Below are 24,983 nucleotides of genomic sequence, written 5' to 3' on the forward strand. Positions count from 1 at the left end.
GACTTCATGTGGAGTAAAGAATTAAAAAGATTACCGAAATCAGAACACCCCAGCATTAGTTGAAGGAGGGGTTAACAAGATGAGCTTAATACATGAGTATTAAAGTACAGTAGGTCTTGATACATGCGCCACAAGACATCCTCAGACTATTCTTCCTGAATCTGTGCTTTCACAGAATGTCAATGTGAAGGCAAAGAGGAATCATCTGTTCTCTACCAGAAAAAGGTGTGCATTTGGGGGGAATCCAGTGAAAGAGAAGACCTGCTAGGATTCACTTTCAAAGGTTGTCCCAAAGGTATGTACGTGCGCATGTATGCGCTTCCCTGACTGAGGGCAAGTCTGTACAGTCATGCCCCACTTTACAATTGCCCCGCATTACGACAAAACTGCATTACGATAGGAAAGAGGAAGGGACACGGCCTGCCATAAATTGATGAAGAGAGATAAATATAAATAAACAGATTAATGTTCATCCCAAGACCAAAGAAAGGTTGCTGCTATAGGACCTATAGCTAAGGTAACAAAACTGTTCTGTGCTGGGAAAAAAAACATGGAGACATAGCAGGGTGGAGAAAGGTGTACAGTTGTTGTCATTTTCACAGCTGGAGAGCCCACCAAAAATTAGGGAACTAAAAATGTGAACTTTTACTAACATTTAGCATCCTAACATTTGCTAAATTCCCCCTCCCTCCCTCGGATCTCAACCTTTCCATGCTGTGGTTACTTTAAGCTTCCTCTAGTATAAGCTCTACTTCAGCTCTATTGTATTCCTGTCTCTCTCCTTTCCTCCCATCGGGATTTCTCTCTCTGCATTAAGTAGAGGTTCTCTACAAAGCCTACAGAGTGCCTGGGGAGAATTCCCTCTTCATCCCACCCCCCTTTCCTCTTTGGCTGGCAGGAGAAGAGAGAAGAGTGATGATGACCCGAGGGAGAGCCATTCCAACCCAGACGAGAAAGAGAGAGGCAAGCTGGGAAGTACAAGCAACAGGGAAGGAAGAGCCGCAGAGGGAAAGGTAAAAAGGATTTCATCCTGCTTTGCTCCGCTGACAAGTGGAGCTGCCCCTTCGAGGAAGGGGGAGACCACCCTAATCCTCCACCAGCAAATTTCTAGTTTTGTTCCTCCAGCAGGACCTTGAGTCCAAAGTATGAGCCAGGTCCCTTTTGGCTTCTAACAAGGCTTCCCAATCTTAGGTCCTCAGATGTTCCTGAGCTATAACGCCCAGAAGCCTTCGCCACTAGCTGGATTGAGCATGTGGGGACCCAAGGTTGAGAAGCACTGCAATTAACTACCTCGTTGATTTATTTCTTTGCACACTATGTATTTTTTTTGCCACTCACAATGGCAACAGAAACAGGTTTATAAACTAACCTTAAGAGCCCGCCTAAGAGACTTCCAAGCAGAACAGCAGTAAATGCAGAGCCTGGTAAAAATTACTACTGGTTCTACTTGATTCAACACCATCCCTGTTCAATTTGTTCCAACTTAAATCCCTCTTTAAAAACCCCTTCCTGAATTTAAGCCCTTTGCCCCTGGTTAAACCCTGGAGACATCTAAGGAACAATTTCTTCAATGTGTGCCCCTTCCCTATACATGTGGTCCCCCCCTACCAGCCCCTTCTGACATCCAAGACTATCTTCCAGGAGCCTTCAATAGACAACGTTCAGTGGTCATCTACTGGGCAAAGGGCCTTCTTACTGCCAGCAATAACTTGTGTTACCTCAAGACATGACTAGCTTCTCCTAGGCACCAGGTTGAAATAGGGCTCTTTGGCTGGAAACATGTGGTTAAGTGTCTCTTTTAACAGCGCAATGTAGAAGGCCATTGGCTGCAGCGACGACAATTGTAAATGCGCTTTTTGTTTTATTTGACATATGGAATCTCTGTTCTACTGGTAGAATAGATCACATTTTTCGCTGGTGTATGTGTGCTTTTAAATTAGGCCATCTTGAACTGTACGCTAGTTTACATTCACCTTGAAAAGTTGGGATGTGAAGAAACAAAAAAGTTATATAAAGCACCAAGTCATCGTTATCATCATCATCATCATCATCATCATCATCATCATCATCATCATCATCATCATCATCATCATCATCATCATCATCATCATCATCATCATCATCATCTAGGTTTTGGGGTCCAAGCTATCTCAAAGAGTCTTATCTCCCATTATGAGCTGACTCGGGTGCTAAGATCATCAGGAGAAGCCTTTCTCTTGGTCCTGCCACCTTCACAGGGGCATTTGGTGGGGACACAGGAGAGGGGCCTTCTCGGTGGCTGCTCCCAGACTCTGGAACTCCCTACCACTGGAGGCCAGGCTGGCCCCATCTCTGCTGTCCTTATGCAAGCAAGCAAAGACTTTCTCTCCAGGCAAGCCTTCCATCCGTCACGAGCTACATGCATGTGATTTTTAGATGGATTGTTACGCATTACTGCTTTGTGTGGGTTTTTACTAATACTACTTGTGTTTTCCATTTCTGAGTTTTCCATTTCTCAGAGTGGCATTTGTTTCTTTCCCTTTTTAATATTTGGATACTTATTGTTCCTAGCTCTAACCATGCCTTTTAATAATGTAAGCTGTCTCTTTATACTCATTGTTCTTAGCTTTAAATATTTTCTTTTATTTAAACCATCATTGTATAATTGTTTTCAGCTTCAAATATTGTCTTTCAATGTATTAAGTTGCCTCGGGAGTCCTTTTTAAGGAGAAAGTCAGGGTAAAAACATTTTAAATAAAGAAATAATCTTAGAACCACAGAGCTGAAAGGGACTCTATGGATTATCAAGTCCCATTCCCACCAAGCAGGCACAGCGGGGGAATCGAACTCCCAGCCTTTGGGTTCTGAAGACAGAGACCTAAACCACCGAGCTATCCAGCAGTTCTCCATGTTTTCAAGCATCAAAACCTTCCGATTCAAGATTTTCTTTCAGGAAAGTCACAATTTGGACGTATATTATGCATAAATCAAGCAGAAGCCCCGGAATGGGGAATTATGCGATTTGTAGTCAAAGAAATCCCATCCCCAACTGCCATTTTACAATGTGCATAACTAAAATCCTTCAAATTGTATTCCTGCATCAAGCAGGGGGTTGGGCTTGATGGCCTTACAGGCCCCTTCCAACATCACTATTCTAGGATTCTATGAAAATTGCTGAGTTGGCAATGACAATGTTAGTGAGGGGAAAGGATGCACAATCCAGGTTATGCCATCATCATCCTAGGTCCACCCCTGCCTGCATCTTTTGCTTCACAGGAACAGCAAGGCAAAGTTCATTAACATTTAAGCCTAAAAGCAGGGAGATTGTGCAAGCTGTCCACATAAGCTAGAATTCCAGTTTTTTAATCGCTCTGGCTCCTGTAGAAAAGTCTACTTGGAGAGAACCACTTCCCCCTCTTCAAATGATTGCTTTCAATGGGGAGGGGGGGTTAGTGCACTCCCCTCATCGCGCACGCTCGCCACACACACTTTTAGAACAATTACATACAGTGGCCTAGCAAACTCCCACTGGTAAGGTCCAAAGCAGGACATGAAGGCAAGCGCATCGTTGGTCTTCAATTCTCCGCCAAGTGACATCCAGGGGCACACGGCCACTCATGCCGAAGGGAAGCATGTGTTCGTGGTAACTAGTGGCCACTGACAGCTTTCTGCTTGTTGAATGGTTACAGAAGTGAACTCAATGGCTGCTTCTCAAACTGGGATGAGGTAACAAGAATTAACAAGTGGATGTTCAGTTTTCATCACAGTGCTCTTCAACATCTGTATTAATGACTCAGATGAGGAGATGCAGGGAATGCTACTCAAAGCTGCGGACAACACAAAATTGGGTGCAATAGCTAATGCCGTGGAAGACAGGAACACAGTTAAAAAAGATCTCGATGAGCGCTGAAAATAACGGAATGAAATTTAACAGGAAGAAGTGCAAAGTTCTACATCTGGAGGGAAAACAAAATGCACAGTTATAAAATGAGGGATGCATGGCTCAGCTATATTGTGAGTGAGAAGGATCTTGGAATTGTTTTAGATCACAAGCTGAATATGAGCCAACAGTGTGAGGTGGCTGCAAAAAAAGGTCAATGCTATTTTGGGCTAAGTTTATACAAGCACAGTCTCCAAATCCTGTGAAGTGCTAATTTATTTATTTATATTTATTTATTTATTTTAACTATTTTCATCCTGTCTCTCTCCTTAAAAAGAACCCAAGGCAACTTACATCCGTAAAGGACAAAATTTAAAATATAAAAACAGTAATAATACAAATATTTAAAAAGAATCAAATAAACACCACACTAAAATAGTAAATAAAAGTAACACCCCAAACACAATTCAAAGCAACAAGCCATGACAACATTTAAAATTACCTTCTGTTCCGCACTGGTTAGACCTCATCTTGAGTATTGTGTCCAGTTCTGGACACCGTATTTTGAGAAGGATGATGTCAAACTAGAGCAAGTTCAGAGGAGGACAACAAGGATGATCAAGGGCCGGAAACCAAGCCGTGAGGGAAGGCTGGAAGAACAAGGCATGTTTAGCCTTGAGAAAAGAAGACTGAAGGGAGAGCTGATAGCACTTTTCAAATACTTGAAAAGTAGTCAGACAGAAGAGGGGCAGGATCTGTTCTCAATCATCCCAGAGTGCAGGACTCATGTTACAGGAAGCCAGATTTTGGTTGAATATCAGGAAAACATTCCTAACCGATAAGAGCAATACAACAATGGAACCAATTGCCTCGGGAGGTGGTGAGCGCTCCAACGCTGGGGGCATTCAAGGGAAAATGAGACAACTCTCTGTCAGATATACTTTGATCTGGATTCCTGCACTGAGCAGGGGGTTGGACTTGATAGTGTTATAGATCCCTTCCAAGTCTATGATTCTATGAATTTGCCCTAACCTGTTTTTTAAAGCCATCCATATTAGCTGTGACCACTCTGTCCTATGGTAGAAAATACCACAATGTAATGAAGCGCAGGGTGAAGAAATGGACCACGTTTTGCCATTACAAGAGCAGGGGTGAGTGGGGGAGAACCTCCTTATCCATTTTCTCCACATTGTACTTTTAGTTTATAAGATTTATAGCCTCTTCTTTACTGATATGAACTACTCTGGGGCACAAATGGCTGAAAAACAGTATACAGAAAGTATAACAAAGTTACTTCCATCACCTAAGAAAACATTATTTTAATATATTAAGGACACCTTGCATTAAAAACCAGGGAAACAAGGAAAGGCGCCGGTTGATTCAAATGCAATATGAATAAGGCAGAGGAATAATTCCTGGGTAGGAATTCCAAGATTGCTAGGAACTGGGGTTATATTTTCAACCCAGCATTCCACAATCCTATGCAGGACCCAGGAATAACCAGAATGGACCCAGGAATAACAAAAAATGGGGGGGGGGGGAATGAAACAAAATAATCCAATAGCCAATTCCTTTTTTTTTAAGGTGGGGTTGGGTTGGATATGAGGAGTGCTGATGGCCCCTCCTCTACAAAACTTGCTTTCCTGAGCAAAACGAATAAGCTTTTTAATTTCTGCAATCCCCCCCCCCCAGTTTTCTCATCTGGAGGACCCAGAGGGCTCTGCGATGGCCTGAGTGGACCCCACCGGCTACTCTCCCCCACCACACCTGGTAAAAATAACAGGGGCCAGTATGAAGATTGAGCTACGGGAGTGAAAATAATTCCAAACATGTTGAGGATGCTATTTTATACTCAGTCATGGATCACGAGGTTTCCCAACCCTGACAAGGGTGAATTTTGCTCTGCTGAATTTCTAGAATTGATCGGGCAATACTGTACAACACAGAACTGGGGTAGATGTTGGGATCCAGTAAAAAATTAACTGCAAGGGTCAAATAATGATAATAATAAATCCTCTGGTTACATGAGCAATCCACACAAAAGTGTGCAAGACGGCTCCCTGGAAATGGGATATCAGGAAAGTGGCTTTGATGATTAACCACACAAGAAACTGTGCCCCTAAATATTTTTATGAACTAGATGCACTGTACATTTTATTTCTTGTGACAAAGTTTCCCTGAGGTTACCACTCCTTGCTTCTCTCACCTTCGCTGGAATGTAGCCACTGTGTCACAGCATAAGCTCAACGTCTGACGTTTACTGAATGAGAAAAGAGGATTCCCCTCTTGGTAGCTGTGACTAAGTTCTGGGACTCTGTGCCAATACAGCCTGTCCTAGGATGTAGTTTTAGAAGAAGTAATGGTGTTAAGTCTGTACTAGCATACTGTATTTTAATGTGAGCTTTCATGGACAAGTCCACATCTTCAGACATACAGTGGTGCCTTGCTTAGCGATGTTACTCAGTGCAGCAAAAATAGCTGCTAACCAAAAACATCGCTAAGCTATGGGCCTAAAACTTACCTTTAAGCGAAAATCCTCCATTCGGCGGGCATTTTTGCTGCCCGGTATGTGAGGAATCCGTCCCTAAACACAGCGGGCGGCCATGGTTTTTTTCCGGTGGCCATTTTGGAACCGCCAATCAGCTGTAGGAAAAAGATCACTATGCGATAATCGGTAAGCGAAACAGCTTACCGATCATCACAAAGCGATTTTTTCCTATTTAAAACGTCACAATGCGATCGCTTTTTCGATCACAAATTCTTCATCGCTAAGTGGTTTTGTCGTTAAACGGGGCGCTTGTTAAGCGAGGCACCACTGTACTACCCTTATGTCCCACTCTTATGTCTGAGGAAGTGGACTTGTCCACAAAAGCTCACATTAAAATACTGTATAGCAATTAGTCTTTAAGGCGCCACAATGTTTTTGTCTGTGTGGTTTTTGCCTGACTTGTCTTAGTCTGATTGCCCTTCCATTGGTAGCAGGGTGCATAAAAACCAATCAATAATGCTTTAAAACATGATTTAAATTTTTTTAAAAAATCCATTTTAAAATTTAAATCATGATTTAAACTGATTTGATTTAAATCGAATCCACCCTGATTGGTAGGCAAAGACTCTGTGCTTTTGGCAACTGACAGTTTAGGATAGAATTTGTGTTGGTGCAGCATTGTCTTTACTTATGTACTGTATTTTAAAATACAGTTTAATTGTGTATCAATATTTGAGCTGTATTTTAACTACATGTATTGCTATTGCAATTTTTACTATGAACCTTGAGTCTCATTTTGGGGGAAATGTGAGATGTAACTCCAATACTATACAGACACGGCATGTATACATACATGCACATGCCTTTTAGAACTTTGGACCATGGTATAGGACTTAAAGGACAGTGAAGAAGGCTGACTGGAAGAAAAATGATCGGTTGGGGAGATGGTGCTGGAGGAAAGTTGTGTGGTGGTTGAACTTGCTGTACTGCAGCCAAAACTATGCTCAAGACCCGGGTTCAATCCCAGGTTGACTCAACATTGCATACTTCCGAGGTTGGTAAAATAAATACCCAGCTTGCTGGGGTGTGTGTGTGTGTGGCAGCAATGTGTAGCCTGCATAATTAACATTTAAACCACCCAGAGAGTGCTTGCAGCATTTGTAAAGGTTCCCCTTGACAATTTTTGTCCAGTCGTGTTCGACTCTAGGGGGCGGTGCTCATCCCCGTTTCCAAGCCAGAGAGCCAGCGTTTTTGTCCAAAGACAATCTTCCGTGGTCACATGGCCAGTGCGACTTAGACACGGAACACTGTTACCTTCCGACCGAGGTGGTACCTATTTATCTACTTGCATTTGCACGCTTTCGAACCGCTAGGTTGGTGGGAGCTGGGACAAGCGACGGGCGCTCACTCCGTCGCATGGATTCGATCTTACGACTGCTGGTCTTCCGACCCTGCAGCACAGGCTTCTGCGGTTTAGCCCACAGCGCCACCACGTCCCCGCTTTCAGCATTATGGGGCGGTATATAAGCAGCATACTTTGCTTTTGGAGATACACTGGTCTGCCAGAAAGAGCCTGAACTTTCTCTGGAGGCAAAAGTGATAAAACTGAGTCTGTTATACTTTGGGCGTATCATTTCCAGAACCAATGCTGAGAAAAGTTGAGGGCAGCAAGGAAAGAGCAATACCAAATATGAGACGGATGGAGTCCACGAACGAAGCCTCAGGCTTGAGTTTAAGAGAGCTAAAGCAGGGTTGTTGAGGACAGGGCCTTTTGGAGGTCTGTCATTCATAGGGTCGGCGTAAGTCCGAGGCAACTTGATGGCATCTAACAACATTTTTAACCCGTTTCAATTTTACCTTCGATTTCATATACGCCCATAATTTTAAACTGTGTAATGCTCTGTTAGGAAGAAAGAAAGAACAACCTATGACCACAAGTGTTGCAAAACGACAAAATGCACAGCTGAGAGGCCGGATGCATCATTGTTAAGTTAGCTTCACCCACCTATAATGCTGACTTTTCCAGGCAAGAAGTTGAGCTTAGATATAGATGGCTCGATGTGACCCAAGTGAGCGGTTTCATTTCTGCCTGGAGATATGGGCACACACCGCACACACAAACATACACAGTGCACCTGCAAATCTGTACAGAAATGCAAATCCATCACCTTGCCAGCTGCAACTGCATTTCTGGCTATACTTGTCCTAACAAACCATCTCTACTAATTTCAAGAATCATACGGGGCACAAGCTTTATATTCCATCCTCTCATTTCAGGTGAACAGTGGCACCTTCCTCTGGAGTATGAACAATGCTATCATCAGTTTACACTGTATGCTGCTTAACAGCATGGGTTGAAAAATTGTTTTCTTCTAAAAGGGGCAACAATACGCAGGGAGTCAGTTGGAGAGGCTGTAGCTAGCAAGTGGGGTGACGGGGGTACAGCCAAAAATTTATGGAGCCACCCCCTTCTCTCCCTGAGAAAGCACCAACCTGTTCGGGAGGGAGGGTCACCTCCTCCCTTCACCCCAGAAAGAGACGAAATTACTGGTCTTTGGATCTTTACTTTAAAAGTACTCTTCCTCCCACCCCTAGCGTTGGTTTAAGATGATGACAAACGGGGGTTGCATTTCCCACCACCATAGCTTTACAGGCTTCCCAGCAAGAAGCTATGTTCCTCCCCCAAGGAGTTTACAATTGCAGTTCCAACAGACCTGGGAGAAAAGAGTGGAGATGCTAGACGAGCAGGCATAAAAGGCAAAGACTCCTTCCTCAAGTTCACCGAGGACTGCCTCATGAAGGAAGTGAAGATTTAACGAAAAACGTTTTGCACATATAAAGTGTCTTGAAGAGGGCTCTGAAGTAGCACAAAGAGGTAGCGCTACGAGCTATACAACTTCTGTGGCCCCTTCTCAAGAGAGCTGCTCTTGGGGATGGGGATAACGCCATCGATTTGTTCTGCATCCCTGTGCTATCGTTCCAGGGCATGTTCAAGTCCAGCCAACTTGCTTAAGACGACTCTGAGGACCCTGCTGGAGGATGCTACAAGACGATAGGAATCTAACTCTCCTCTTCCTAATCATCACCTGCTCTTGTGAGCACAGAACAAAGGGGTGCTTCTGCTTCTAGAAAAGTTATCATCCCTGGACTCATGATGAAATACAAAGAGTAAAAAAAAAAAAAAAAAAAGAGAGAGAGAGAGAGAGAGAGAGAGAGAGAGATATGTTTAAGCATTAAAACAGTGGGCAAGTCCCATCATATGGCTAGACCATTCACAAGCAGAAAAAGAGACACCCACCTTTTTTTTAAAAAAAGGGCATTCAACACCTCTAAAATCTGGCTGCAGGATACAGAAAAATCTGTCTAAACAGTTTACCTTGGGGAGAGCAGATTAAGCAGAGACAACTGTCTGGAATCTGTGTTGACTCACCCTGCATAATCAGCACCTCTTTGCCCAGAGGCCTGGCAACACGAGGGTAAGGAAGAGCTCAACCTTACCTTCCCTACTCTCTCTGTGCAACACCCTCATCCCTTGCACACGGAAGCCCTTCAAACGAAGGCCCTTTCATCATCTCATAGCAACACAGGGGACACAAGACCTGAACTCAATTGTAAAGCAACAGCAAGCTTGCAAAGAGGGAGTTCCTTACCTTTTTTTAAAACACACATAGCAACGTAGCTTTGAAACCAGCGTCAGAAGCTCCCGGTTTAAAACCTCACCTTAGCCACAAAATTACTGGCTTGATTAACGAGAACGGCTACCAGAACAAGCCTGGAAGAAGCTTCAGGCTTGCACACTTTACTCCCTGTTTATAGCGGACCACAATGTGCTGTTATCTCTGAAGCATTAAACTACAGTTTATGCTTGCCTCCACAAATCAATGTTTTGCGAGTCAGGATAAAGGTCCGGTTGCAATGCAAGGACAAACTGCTGCTCGTCACATCTGCTTCAGTGGCAAACTTTGGTTTGCAAGACAGGGCAATGAAATACTCAATAAGACAGCCTCAACTGCTGACCACTGGCTCACCCCAAACAACTATACCTGCTGCTGAAAGGATTATTGAACAAATATATCTATGAAAGGTCCTGCCTGTGTTGAATAAAATGCTGAAAGCCTTATTCCTTCAATTTTACAGATGGTTTTCTGAAGTTAATAGCTTCACGGGAGCGGGCTCTGCTGTCCTGGAGGAGCCTTCTTCATTGTCCGTTCTGACCCAAAAACGGTTGTCCTTGGGACTTTGACCTCCACTCCTAGCAACCTGGCAATCTGACCGCAAACCCTAATCTGGTGGCGGGTGTGTGTGTGTGTCTCCGCATGAAGTCATACTCACTGAATGCTTTTCAAATGCGTGGTGGTGTTGAGAGTGAGCAACGGGCCAGGCATCAGGGGAAGGTATCGTGCCCAATACTGCTGGGTACACTACTGCTCTAGTTTATGTAGTCCTGCACCTCAGTGGGTAAGACACCAGCATCATAAAAATGGCCAGGGGAGGAGAAGAGTGGGGGGTAGATGGGCAACTTTGCATGCGCCACAAGATTAACAGTACAGCAGGCTGCCTGCCAGCTCTGCAGTTCTCCTCTGGATGGTTGCAAACAAACAGAGCAGCAACTCCGAGCTCTCTCTCTCTCTCTCTCTCTCTCTCTCTCTCGTTCTGTGGCCCCTTTCCAACCTGCTAGCATTGATAAATCTAACCAGCCCTTGCAGACTGTCTAAAAAAACCTGACTGGTCACTGGCAGTCGATGACTAGCTTTTCCCCCCCCTGACTTGTAGGCTCTTTTAACCAAACAGCATCCATCATCTTCCGCAGCTGATCTTTGCCTACTCTGAGGGTGAGAAATGGGTTTCTTCAAAACTGCATTCCCTGAGATTTCACATATGCCTGGAAAGAACCAGATTGGGGAAGGCTGATTTAAAAGAAATTATGGATTTCGCCGGAAGAAATACAACTGCAGTGAGAAAACAATTACAAGTCCCTGGCTACTGAACTCTGAGATTAAAGCAGAAGCCCACTGGCCCTCAAGTACCGGAGCAAGCTGGCAAAAAAACCCAAAGGTTCTTAAATGTTTATTAGGAGGTTCAATCCCCCGTCATCTCTGCTATGACAGGGTCAGGTAGCAGAGGATGAGGAAAACATCTGCTACGAGACTGAAGAACTGCCCACTTCCAGAGGAGCCTGGGCAAGACACGACAGCACCTCATCTCCAGCACGGCGGGCCCACCCCAGCCGTTTCTTCTTGCGGTTCTACTAAGATGTATCTTGCAGACAGAAATGCCTTTGGTGCACTGCAGAGACCGAACACCTTGGGCCGTCTCGACAGCATTCCCGTTCACCCCCTCTCCTATGAAGCCAAGCCAAAGGGGGGGGGGTGTTTGCTGCAGTTCCAGGGACTCATCACAAAGCTAAGCACAGCTAGGAAAGACCACAAATTGAGGCCGAAAGCCCATGGGACGGATCCAGTGGCTTCCCCTTCTTTACTGCTCCCTGGAAAAGCAGCCTCATTAGTTCCTACTAATACTCCCAAGGCAGGGAACCATAACTGCCCATCTGTCTTTTTCCTGGTGTGTGTGTGTGTGTGTGTGGGATAATCAATATTTTCTGAGACAGGCGTCTCTCTCTCCATTGCACAGAGCAGGAGCAACAAGGTGCTCTGCTGGAAGATGCCGGCACTACAATTAGAAACCAGCAACTCGAGCAAGCAAGTCAAGCCGCATGCCACGGCAACAGAGTTTTTCCCTGGTAGCACAGGGCAGCAACTAAGAGACCGAGTCAGGGAAATTCCCTGATGCATATCTCGCCTCTGCCAGCAATCCTCCTCCAGGCAGTTTGGACAAGCTGCTGGCCCTCTGCCTTAACCTTTCCCATCGGCACTTAAAGTATAAAAGTGGTCCAGGTTGCAGAGCTATTACTGAGAATCACATCTACATTATACTGTATAATAATATTCCTGGCTTACTGTTCATGAACAAACATGCATGTGCGGGCTGAGCAATCACCCTTGCTCAGCTCCTCCTGCTTGTAGGAAGGGCAAATGCCCCCAAAGATTCACCAGAAAGGAAACAGCTTGGTGTTATGTCTGAACTAGGATAGGGAACATGTAGCCCTCCAAGGTGTCACTGGACGGCAACTCCCATCATTTCTCAAGACTACTTATGGCAGGTATGGTGGATGAGGCCCAATGAGGCCCACACTTTAGTGATCCTCATTAAACCACAATGGAAGTCAGAGGTTCAGCAGAAAATGTACTGGGATCTACCGGTACAGCTCTGTATGATTTGAAATAGATCGGGCATCATTTTTCTCTTGCAGCTGCTTCAGGACGTCAACAAAGCAATCCTCCCACCTACAAAATACACACAAAGAATAAGGAAGAAAGGTTGGTTGGGTTGTAATTTGTGGATTTGTATGTGGAAGGGCTACGACCTCAACTCATGTGAGTTCAGTTGAATTCTGGTCCTCAAACCAAATGCCTAGGCTGTAAATTCTTTTGCGCCGGGCCAGCAGATGATAGGTTGTAAGGTTTCCGCAACACACAAATTCAACAGAGTTTATCCAACAAATCTGAAGTCTACCTTTTTCTGATGGAAACCATACGCATCATCATCCAATGATAATTCAAAGATGCCTTGCTGTCATACATCAGCACAACACTGCTTACCGAAACCATCTGCAAGTTATTCAGTCACATTTCAGCAGCAATTTCCAGCCTTCCACCAGGACGTCCTTAACTGGTCAAGAGATTTGCTGTATCTTAATGCCTGACACCATACTTCACTTCAAGATAAGAGCCACACGTGAGCTACAGTAGGCGTGTTTATGGGCCAACTTGTTTACTGGACAAAGAGACTGGGGAGAAATCCAGATGGATTCACGAAGCACCCTACCCTCCTGAAAATTCACTCTCGCCACCCAGCTTTTCCCCAACTCACAGTCTTTACAGAACCCAACTCTGTTGGAAAGCTTTCCTGACTAATATGAATGAGTGACCTTTGAGTTCCTGCTTGGACTGAGCTACTCTTTGTGCGAACAGCAGCAGCGGCAAAAGTTGTCGAGAAGCAAAACCTTTGCCGGAGATAATTTGGTCAGGAGAAAGGAATGCTAACCAAGCAACAGAGAGCACACAAGAGGCTTCAGCGTTAACCCACGTGTGTTTTATCCACCACCCCTAAGTCCACAAACAGAAGCAACGAAACTGAGCTCATACAATTATGCTTTCTTGGGCCCTCGTGGTTACGGAGGAAACATCTGAACCGTGCAGGCTGAGCCCACCAAAGCCTCAGAGACAATCTACGTCCTGCAGGAATATTTCAAATTCCTCGGTGCCAAAGTCAATTTCTTTGAGGTGCCCACGCAACCATGAGCCTACAAGACTCACAACTGTGGCTTCCTCTGTATCGTAGTAGGCATGGGTCACTGCTTCTCTCCCAAAGCCCCTGTTCCGGCTGCCATCCGGGGCATCATCCACCGTCCTTTCTAGGCTGGAGTGTCGCACGCTCCTCTCTCCCTATTGTCCTCCTCAATGCCATTTCAAGCTGCTCCCCTTGGAAGACTGCCTGGAGGGAGAAGCATCAATGCCCAGGGGCTCCCCTTCCCAGACCTTTTACTGGCAATGAGCTGGGCCAGATTAAGTTTCAGCTTGACTCACACGCAAGCAGCACTCCTGTAGCCTCAAGGGTACACCGAGGAGATCCTTCTTCCCGGGTCAAGTACAGTAGCCACGAGCCACCATCGATGACGTGAAGAATTTGCATGCAAGGAATTTCCAGTATATTCACAGCAAAAGACACATAGCCATGTCGTGCTCCACTCTGGCTGTTCTTGCAGAAATATTCTATTTTTCTCACACCAACCTGTTTCTGCTATTTATTATTTATTTATTTATTTATTTATTTATTTATTTATTTATTTTATTTCTATCCCGCCTATCTGATCATATTAGACCACTCTAGGCGGCTTACAGTAAAAACAACAATGTAATTTTAAAACTTTACAGCAGAAACTTAAATAAAAAAAATAATAATAATAAAGAACAGAATAAGAAAAAAGATCGTCAAGGGTTTTCTGTTTTCTATTATGACTTTAGGCTGTTAACTAATCCAACTCCTCTGAGTGTTGTATAAGGAACTTGCACTACACTGATGAATAAAAGTCAGAACCGAGCAATAATAACAAAAATAGCCCTGGCCATGCATGCAGTGCCGAGCGCCAGAGGATGCACACAAGAGCATATTCCTATAGAAACACAGCTGCTAAGGAACAATTGACCCATGGCAAGAAACCTGAATTTTATGTTTCAGAACATGGCCATGTGCAGTCCGTTCAGGAAACCAGTTCAAAGCATGTGCACTGCAAATAAACTTCTCTCTCTCTCTCTCTCTCTCTCTCTCAAGCTAACCTCTCCTTCTCAGTGGGATCTGCTTTCTTCTTCACAAAACAATAACAGGGTCATATAAATGAGCAGGTGAGAAGAGGTATTTGTAAGCTCTCCAGAAAGGTGCCATGTACTTGCTGGGGTTTTGTGACATGCTGCTTTAAAAACAAAATAAAACTGCAAACCTCTGATAGAGAGCCATGAAGACTTCCTGAATCCATGGGAAAATGCTGAAATGAAAGTAATAGGGCCAGCTACAGAGATTAGAATGGTTTTAGATGTTCTACAGTACAAGGATATATCCAAAAGCCGGACCGCCTATTTGTTATTGCTTGCTTTATTATTTATTCTCCAAAATACAAACAGTAACCCCTTTGTCATTATCCGTGACAATACAGACTGTGGAACTGTTACGAAAACTATTTCTGCACATAGTCATCGCTTATTCAGGCCTTTATCCCAGCTGCGCATCCATTTATTAATAGGTGGAAAAACTTTGTGATGCCCCCTTGTATTTCGATCTCTTGTGCTGAAGTTCAGGTAGCCAAACAAGATGCCCAGCCAGCACACATAATCTCTGTGTATATTCATTTTGATGTGAATTCATAATTTGAGGCAGACTTTTTAGTACAAATAAAAGTGCTTTTTCAAGAACTATGAACAAGTGCTGTCTTCTGAAATGTCATGTGGAAACATGACTCCTTAAATAAAAAAGCGTAAATGGAGTTTGAACTCATAATCATGAGGAAACGCAGGAGAGTCACTGAGCAGACCCTGAGTTCAAATTCTACTTTTGTCATAGAATCACCCTCTGGCTAGAGAAGAGAGTTACACGTTCAGCTTCAGTTCTTCATCTATAAAATGGAAAATGGGGCATATTTCATCCAACTCTTTCAAAAGCCAACATAACAGAGTGGGTTAATTATTCTGCAAATTAGAAGTGCTTCATTCGAAAAACAGAGTGATTCAAGATTTCTTTTCACCTGTTTCTCCACCTGCGGACTTTTGGTATTCTGAGACACGCTCAAGTATTTCTTGCAAGCTTGGGAACTGAACGCCCCATTTTGGAGGTGAATCAGAAACCTGGTGGCATCCGCCTTCTAACAAAAGTGCCTATGAGAGACAAGGGAGCCATTGCGAAAATCACCGGAGGCCCATACACGCTCAGCCCATTGTTAAAAAAAAAAAGTCAAATTGTTCGTAAAGCTAAAAACAGAAGTACTTCTACGTCCCTCCTGGTTTTCCACTATGCCAAGGAGCATATGGGCGATGACGTGTTTGTAGATTATTCAATGACACCAAAATAAACCGCAGGCACCTCTGTTTTCTGGCCCACTGTAGTATGCATGTCACCAGTAAAAATAGCTGAGGTATAAAAGGAATCATTAATAGCAGTACTGCCCAGACACACACATTAAACGGCTCCAGTGTCTTGATTTAGAGATCTGTACACAAGAAGCCAGGGTTCATTCAGCTTTTTTCCCCCCCACAGGCCTGTCTTTGGCAATTCCTCTCACCAATCTGACCTGTGAACCTCACATTTAATTTCAATCCATGTTACGATACCTTCAAAGCTGCAGATGGTTTGCCATCTCACTCCATACACTATTCATAAGCCGGGATTCTGTCCCATGGTTAATTACATGCAGAGGACACACACATACACACACAACATGGTCCACTTGTTTACATCCTCTTCCTTTCTTAGCATTCAACAGACTTCCCAAACTTCACCTTAAATATTATTTTTTCCAAACAAAGGCTAGGAAATAAAAACCTCTGCTGCAAAATAAGAAAAGAGAGCTGAATTGCAAAAAATAAATAAATAAAAGAAAAAAGTTTGTTACTACTTAAAATGCATGACGATTATTTCTCCCCCATTAGACAACCTGAGCTTGTACTGCATACAAATAATGTTGGCAGTCCTGTACGGCTGGGTCTGTTGCTGACAGAGGGAAAATGTCTGTTCTCTCTGGGCTTGCTAGTACAAGTCCCCAGTATCATCGCTTCATGGGCAGGTGGGGTCCTCCAGAATCACAGGAAATAATCATTTGAGCAGCGATGGCGAGAGAGGAAGGGAAACATAAACAGGGACACATAATCTCCACCAAGCCAGAGTAAACACTGTCAAGTGGGCTAGTTGCCAATGAACGCAAACACACCTTGCTGCCTTCCTCCACAACTCGCAGGGAGAGTCAGAAGGGGTGGCAAGCGCATCTTAAGAGATGGAGGGGAGGGATGGGGGAGGCCGTCACAACAGGGATACTGTGGTCGGCTGCTCCCTCCCTCCTTCTTTCCTTCCTCCCTTCCTCTCCTCCCACCTCCCCACCGAAAGTACTCACTAGCCCATTAATTCTCCTCCATATTGCAGCCGTCATGGGGCGAGCCGCTGGGCAGGCGAGGGGGAGCCGTCTGCTTCCCACCAGCCAGCGATTTCTGTCCGTCCTGTGCCTTTTGCAAGGGAACCAAAAGGTTACTTCCCCGTGTGCGGCGCTGGCGCCGCCTCTTCCTGCTTCCCTCCCTCTCTCCAAAAGTAGCTGGAAGCAGGCGCAGGCCGGCCGGAGGGATGGGGGGGGGGAGAGAAGAGGGAAGGAGAGATTTGTTTGCATTTTAGAGAAAACTTCCTGCTGCTCCACAGCAGATGTGCGACGGGAGAAGGTGGGAGGGACGTGCCTGCGAAGCTATACACAGGAGGGCAAGATCTCCCTCTGGTGACCCCCTCACCCCACCCCACCTGAAGCTCAATCCAGGGAGAGGGGGGGGTTGGCACCTTTCCAGAAACTCCACACACCTTGTCACAAATAATGCAGTCAAATGCTTGCCGCAGCTGAGCAGGATCACGCAAAGCCAAAATCGCCGCGGCGAGGCAGGATGCGGGAGAAGTTGGGCATGCGACAGAAACGCAACTGTGAACATCCACGCGCACCAGGGCCTTGTTTCATGGAGGGGAAATGCTCAGTCACTGGAAAGGGTCACAGAGACTCCGGATGCGCCGAAAGGCTATCTAGCCCAGTGGTTTTTCAACCAGTGGCACCACCAGTAGAACAAAGGAAGAACAGGGACTTGATAACAATTGCTAAGAATCAACAGTATAGATACAGCTTTCAACTACTAAAGGAATTGTGTTGCTCTATGTCTAGAAGTCCACCCCTGGAAAGGCACAGTGGCAAAGAGGCCTGGCAATAAATCAAAATGCCAGTACCTTGCGTCCCATCTTTGCTGTGAACTCCGGCTCTACCAGCCTCAACCCTCCCTTCTGCAACACGGGGATTAATAATGTCCTGCCGTATGTGTCTGTCCCAAGGATGGCAACGGGCTACAGTTCCTGAAAAGCTGCACCAAGTAAAACATGTTACCCGTTAAGACGCCCCCAGATCTGTTTCTGTTGGAACAGGCTTAGAGGGTTACACATCATCAAAATGAATGGGGAGGGCTGCGGCTTTAGTCTTGCAAATATCTGGACCTACAACCCCCCACATACACCATGCGGCGTGGGTGGCCAATGGCCAGAGATTGTGGGAGAGGAAGTCCCAAAATGTCCGGGTCTCCAAAACCTGGGATAGGACACAATACGTTGAATGTAAGTGACCCAGTCCCTGTGAAGAGTGAACTTGCTTTCCTCCACGTTCTTGATGCAATCAATTCCCCTTTCAGAGGTTAGACAGCATTAACCGGGGGTACACAGAGAGCTTCATAATTATAAATAATTCACTTGCCTACCCACTGTCTTTCTTTCTACTGGCATTCCAGAAAGCGGTGTACTTAGACAGACAGCCACAGTCTCCGCTTCTGCCCGCCCTCTGTTCTCATTCTGTATTGCTAATTTGTTTACTGTTTCTGTGCTTCATTTTGCAGTTTACCCTCTGCAGGCAGAGGTTCAAGAATTAAGAGGCCAGAAAGATACCGTATTTTTCGCTCCATAAGACGCACCTTTCCATAAGATGCACCAATTTTTTAGGAGAAGAAAACAGGAAAATATAATCTGTTTTCTTCGCTCCATAAGACGCACAGACCTTCCACCCCCCTGTTTTGCGGGGGGGGGAGTGCGTCTTATGGTGCGAAAAATACGGTATCTTGCAATAAATAAAATGGGATGAAACAAGCCACTTCATTTAAAGCAATCTGGAGGGTACAACCCCCATCCCACCCCGGTTTAAACTGATTCCAGTATCTAATGAAGGGCTCCGAGTTATCTTTCTCTTTTTACCCTTTCCCATAATGCTTTCTAGTAAGTCACTCTGTCCATTACCACTCCTTGCCTTGAGGTGTCCTCCAATACTTTACCCATTTCCTAGTTTGTTCTTATAGAGCAGCGTAATGGGACTGGATTTAAAAAGTGGGGGAGGAAGACAGAAGAGCCTGCCTTTGGGCAACTGAACCGGGTCCCCTCTCCCCCCCTCCCTGCCCAATTCTGATTCTTTTGCCTGGTGGAAGAAAGTATTATCCAGGACATATTCTCTAGAGGCAGGAGAAAGAGCCTTCTTTACAGATCAGCTTAAACAGCTGCCAGCAAAGGGAGAGAAAAGGAATAAGGGTATGTGGAAGTGAGGCTAGGAGAGAGCAAGGCTGACTGTTTTGACTCCAGTTTAATTCCACAGGCTGCGATCAAATTCTGGACAGCAGCCACAAACAGGTCTTCCTGTTGTCAGAGACCATGTCAGCGCCCTGCGCTCTGCGGAAGGCAATTTGTTTCCATCGAAGAAGTCCAAGCTTATTTAACTGTTTTTTTTAAACATACCATCGTTCAAGAGAAGCTCCAAGCACATTTTGGAAGCACAAAATAAAACCCCCAACCACAAGTAAAATGCAGGAATTACAGCATACTTGATGAAAACAGCTGCTGGCATCAGACAAGCCTGGCCGGGAAGGCAATTCCACATACAAATTGGGGGGGAGGGCACCACTAAGAAGGTGCTCTGCCACCTTGCCAGTTAATGGGCTTGCCACCTACTGTTTGCCTTGTCCTGGAGCTAGAGCAAAATTTTTGGGGAGATCAGATCTGTGGGGGACCAGTTCTGAGCCCTCTACTCGTGCATGGATGCTGGAAAGCAGAGATATAAAAACCCAGTCTCTGGTTCCCTCTAGTGGCCACTTCTGGTAAGACACCTTGGAAACACCTATTTCTGGTTTTTTTTAATTTCATAATTTCAGGCAGTGGGTAAGTGAAACCGAGGGTCTTGATTCTGCTGATACCGTGGTCCTACTATATTGCTTTTTCTCCAGCCAGCATGTTAGATGGTAGATATTCTGGCAGTTCTGGTCCCCCCCCAAAAAAATCCAAATTCTGTGATCCAAGCAGGAGTATCTGAAGATGGCAAACAAACAAAAAATACCACACAATTTTTCATTTAGGAAATTTACAGGGCAGGGGAGATGCAGAACAGCAACAAGGGGAAGAAACAGAGTTAAATTTGCCTCCGTGATATACTGTCAAAATTGTAAGGTTTATGTTGGGAAAATGCTTCTGATCTCTGCGGACCAACACACTAGCAAGACTTAATATTGAATGCTGACATTTTTGAGGCTCAAGGTCATACCCATCCATGCACCAGCAGCACTCCAGGAACAAAGGATGTCCAGCCACTTAGAATGAGAAGACACGCCTTTTTCCTGCACACTATCCTATTTCTTGCGTATCAGAAAATACCCCCATCATGGCACTGTGCACCTCGGCCCAGGTACACATGCACTTCCTTTTAAGTTTCTAAAAGTTTTATGAGAAGAGATTCCAGCAACCCCCACATTGATGCTTTATGCCTGAGTTGCTGGTGGGTGAGCATGGAGTCTTGGGCTATGTAGAGATCTTCAAAGATCATACCCTGCAATCTGATACTGAACCCACCCCCTTCCCTGCACTGCCCTCTTCCATCAACTCTTTTTTGAAAAACCATGCAGAAGGCAACCTCTTATAGAGCGCTGAGCCCTTGCACTCTGTCGCTCCTGACCCAACGGGGAGCAAAAAAGATCCTTGGTTCGACTGGGGAGCAGGGAGAACATCTCACTATACAGTGGTGCCTCGCAAGACGAATGCCTCGCGGGATTAAAAACCCGTAAGACGATTGGTTTTTGCGATTGCTATGGTGCCTCGCAAGACAGTTTCTTCTATGGCCATGCTTCGCAAGACGTTTTCTCTCTCTTCCCCCCCCCCGACCGATGCCTCGCAAGACACATAAATTTCATTCGTCTTGCGAGGTTCCCATAGGGAACCTCACAAGATGATTTTTTCCGCAAGATAGCGATTCTCGCGGAATGAATTACAGTACACTCGTCTTGCGAGGCACCACTGTATATAGGGCAAAACAGGCACTCTTCCAAGGAAGCAGGGTAGGGGAAAACACCAAACAGTTCAGAAGCCACAGGTCACAGCGTCCCTCCTTCAGAACACTAAGCTAAAAAGCCTTGACTCCCAGCGAGACAGCTGTTGGCTAGGAAAAAACAGCTACTTTAAAGAAAGAGCAAATGTCAAAATGCCTTTAGACAAACATGTAGCGCAAAACAGACCTGGAAGACTAGGTACCGTTCCCTTCTCCCACACTTCAAACAGATCTCTTGTGAAGCCGGAAAAGATGAGGGCAACAAAAATGATCAAGGGTCCTGGGTGGCTCCCCTACAGGGAAAGTCCGTGGTTTTGTAACTGGGGGGAAAGGGGGGCAGCTGTGGGAGAAACATGTAAGACTACGGATGGTGTTCCAAACGCTGACAGGGAGAATGACTTTCCTCCCTCTCTCATAATGCTAGAATCGGGTGGGTGGGTGGGCTACTGAAGCTGAGTGGGGGGAGAATCATGCAACCCCGCTCCAACAAGGTGGCATCTTCTTATATAAGGCAAAATGAATACTATGGGATTTCCAACCTGTTAAAGGGAGACGAGACAAAATCTCAAAGAAGGATCAAGCTTCCCATCGTTGCTAGTTATGATGGCTACACATTGCTTCCAGTTATCAGTGACAGATGTCCTTCTGGGCAAGGTCTGTGGGGAGCATGAGCACCGCTGAAGGTCTGTTCCTCTCCTGGGCTTCCCCCCGAGATATCTGGCTAGCCTTTGTGAAAAGAGAATGCCAGATTAGCCAGGCCTCTCGTCGCCTTTAGCTGGGCTCTGTGGCTACCAAGAAAGATCAAGGAAGCAGTCCCTGAAGGTGGAAAATTCAGCTCAGGAGGACCAAAAAATGTTCAAAGAGGAAGTAAAATTGTAATCCTCGAAAGCTCACGCTGAAATAAGTCTTGGTGGTCTTTAGGATTCAACAATACAGTACTTTTGTTTTTAATCTGTGCTTTCCTTTTGCCACACAGACCAAACACAAAAAAAGGAGGGGCTTTCAACATTCAACTTTCTCAAGTGTATTTCCGCTGATGGATCTGGAGATCTTTGGATGAACAGGTAGCACCTCCGAACTGTTCACGCAGAAAGAGTGTGGAGTCCTGGACGCATACCACTGGGAAGCCTTAAACCTGCTGCTTTTTTTGAACCTAGCCTCTCTCGGAGAGTTGTTGGAAGGAGAGAAACACAAGTGAGCACCTTGAGCTCCAAAGAGGAAGCACAGGATTAAAATATTGGCATAAGGAAGCAGCGGTCAACCAGCTGGAGTCTGAAGTCCATCCTTCTGCCCAGGAAAATTTTCTCAACTGCTAACAGGGCAACCCAAATGCAATAGCTGCTATAAGTACTCTGATTTTGAACAAATTCACTTCTCGGGGATACTAAAAGTGAATCAAAGATGTTACTTCACCCTTTCTTTTCTTTTCTTTGAGGGCTGAGGTTTACTTCTGACTTGAGTCCTTTCACAAGGAAACCACAGACATCTAACTGAACACAGAACCAACTGACTTCAACCTACACATGAGAAAAAAATAGCTCTGAAGGGAAAACATGCTTCCTCTTTTAAAGGCATGGATCCATGCATGGTAGGAGGCGTTAACTCCTTTAAAAGACCTCCTCGAGGGGGGGACGCTTCTAGAATGGTCCTCGCTATCCAGTTTTTCCTCAGTACAGTCGTGCCCCACTTAACGATTACCCTGCATTACGACGAATCCACTTCACGATGATGTTTTTGCGATCGCAAAACGATGTTTTAAATAGGGTTTTTTCGCTTTGCGAAGATGGGTTCCCTGCTTCAGGAAACGATTCTTCGCATTACGACAATCAAAATAGCCACCAGGTGCTTAAAATGGCTCCCCGCTGTGCTTAGGAACGGATTCCTCGCTATACAGGCACCAAAAATGGCCGCCATATGGAGGATCTTCACTGGATGGTGAGTTTTTAGCCCATTGGAATGCACTGAACGGTTTTCAATGTGCTTCAATGGGTTTTTAAATTTCGCTTTACGACTTTTTCGCTCTACAGCGATTTCGCTGGAACGAATTAATGTCGTTAAGCGAGGCACCTCTGTACTGGCATTAGATATGTAAGCAAGGTCGCTCTATAGTGTTTTTCTTTTTCTTTTTTAAATAGGAAATACTGCAAATGGCAGTCTTTCTCAGCTCCACCAGGGGATGACAGGAACAGACCCTGGGAAATTCCTCAGGCAAAGCCAGGCCTGTCCACCTACTTCAGTATAAACTACTCTGACTGGCAGCAGCTCTACCAAACGTTCGACAAGGTGTCTTTGCCAACTCTACTGGAGATCCAGCAATTCTGCCTGAAGCCTTCTCATGCAAAACAGGGGCTCTATTTCTGAGCCGAAGCCCTGCCCCAGAGAGAGAGAGACAGGCAGGAACGGACTGGCGAAAGAATTTCAAGGGAACCCTGGCTTCGGCTCCTTGCAGCAGCCTCCTCTTTAGAACTGCGGCTCCTCTTAGGTCCCACCCAATCCTGGTGAGGAGGGACAAAAAAAAGGTGTGCACTTGTGGGAAAGAATCCACATTCTCTCATGCCTGGAGCTGCCCGGATGAGTTCATCCATGTGCGTAACTGGGGGAGTGGTGGATTAGCCAAGCAAGAAATGAGTTACCCACAGGACTCGGCTGAATCCAAATCCCACAGACCATGGGATCTCCCTCCTATATTACATGTGTGGAAGGAATGCAGCAAAGCTAGGAGGAGGATGCTGAATCTGCAAAGACTCAATGCAGTTCTTGGATTGCATGTCCTTTTATCATCACTGTTTAGAATGTCCTCTTTCCGTGCCCCTCTGTATGTGATTGGGTGCACAGTTTCTCTCTTCTCCAAGCATCCAACAATAAATCATAAATCTGTTGAGGTGGGCTTTGCCACAATACACTTCTACACTGGCACAAAACCGCTTGGTTGTTTCTACTTGAATTCAAGCAACTCTGTTGAGCCAAAGCCAAAGAGATACACCTACAGTGATGATCTGTCACAACCATCCAGCTCCAGTAAAGCACACATTGCGCATGGGAGAGCAAGGCTCCACACATTTGGGAGGCGAGCCTTGTGCGTTTTACTTGTTCAAATTCACCTGAACCACAACGGCCTGAAATAAATGTCAAACTAACACCTCCTTCCCCTCAACCTATACAATGGTCAACGATTCAAGGCAGGGGAGGGCTCAGCTGTCTGGAGCAGCTTCTGAAGTGATGTTCAGAGATTTCTTGTATGTTTTTCATGTGCATTTATACCTGCAGAACATGAGCTGTGAGCTTGTCCCATGCATGTACGAACCACAGGGGTGAAGATGAGGACGGCTGCAGCACAAATCTGAGAGGCAATACATAATGAAAGCCCAATCAAGCCAGAGAAATTTAAGAACCCTGCTACTAGCTTGTGGCGCTCAACTCAAGCTCATGTCAACTTTCAGAACAATGCACACGCGTGTGGTGTGGGAGGCATGCATTTGTACATGCATGTGGAAGTCATACAGTTGGCTGTAACGGAGGGAGAGGAGGGCCACTCTCATGAGGCTTGAACCTACTTTTTTCTTATTTATTTATTTAATTTTTACCCCGCCCCTCTAGACGACGTCAACGTTCTTCTTCCCTCACTTCACTTTTTTCCTTTTCTGTCACGTCTTTTAAGAATATCAGTCTTGCAGGCAAGGCCGTCTTTTTCTATTCCTTTCTGTAAGTCATCCTGAATGTCCTTTTTTGGGCATGGAGGAATATAAAAAGGCCACAAACAAACGTTCTATACCATTTCTTGCACACCCACTGAAATGGTTGGCCCGGGTCAGTTTAAATGGTTGAATTCTTTTGGTTCACAACTTGTACTACCTAGGGAAATGTGTGTGTGTGCGTGCATATGAAGCTGCACATGCACATCTCTCTGCTACAATACTACTGAAAAATCCATGATTTACATAGCTGACCAT

At 45.2% G+C, this 24,983-nt stretch overlaps 1 protein-coding gene across 9 annotated transcripts in view; it reads right to left on the minus strand.

Moving 5' to 3' along the window:
• Window positions 1–24,983, minus strand: part of MARK2 (microtubule affinity regulating kinase 2) — a 140,473-nt gene that overhangs the window by 82,683 nt on the left and 32,807 nt on the right. For 5 of the 9 annotated variants that reach the window (XM_072984105.2, XM_072984101.2, XM_072984102.2 and 2 more), the window contains exon 1: window positions 17,062–17,239. The exons of 1 other annotated variant lie outside the window; for it this stretch is intronic. In XM_072984105.2, the coding sequence (XP_072840206.2) occupies window positions 17,062–17,097 (36 nt within the window). In that variant the 5' untranslated portion in view covers window positions 17,098–17,239. Of the gene's footprint in view, window positions 1–17,061; window positions 17,241–24,983 lie in introns of those variants that run through there. 3 more of the 9 variants (XM_072984100.2, XM_072984099.2, XM_072984097.2) reach the window with 1 other exon arrangement.

This window comes from Pogona vitticeps, chromosome 15, assembly GCF_051106095.1.
Source record: "Pogona vitticeps strain Pit_001003342236 chromosome 15, PviZW2.1, whole genome shotgun sequence".
In the NCBI taxonomy this organism is placed as follows: domain Eukaryota; kingdom Metazoa; phylum Chordata; class Lepidosauria; order Squamata; family Agamidae; genus Pogona; species Pogona vitticeps.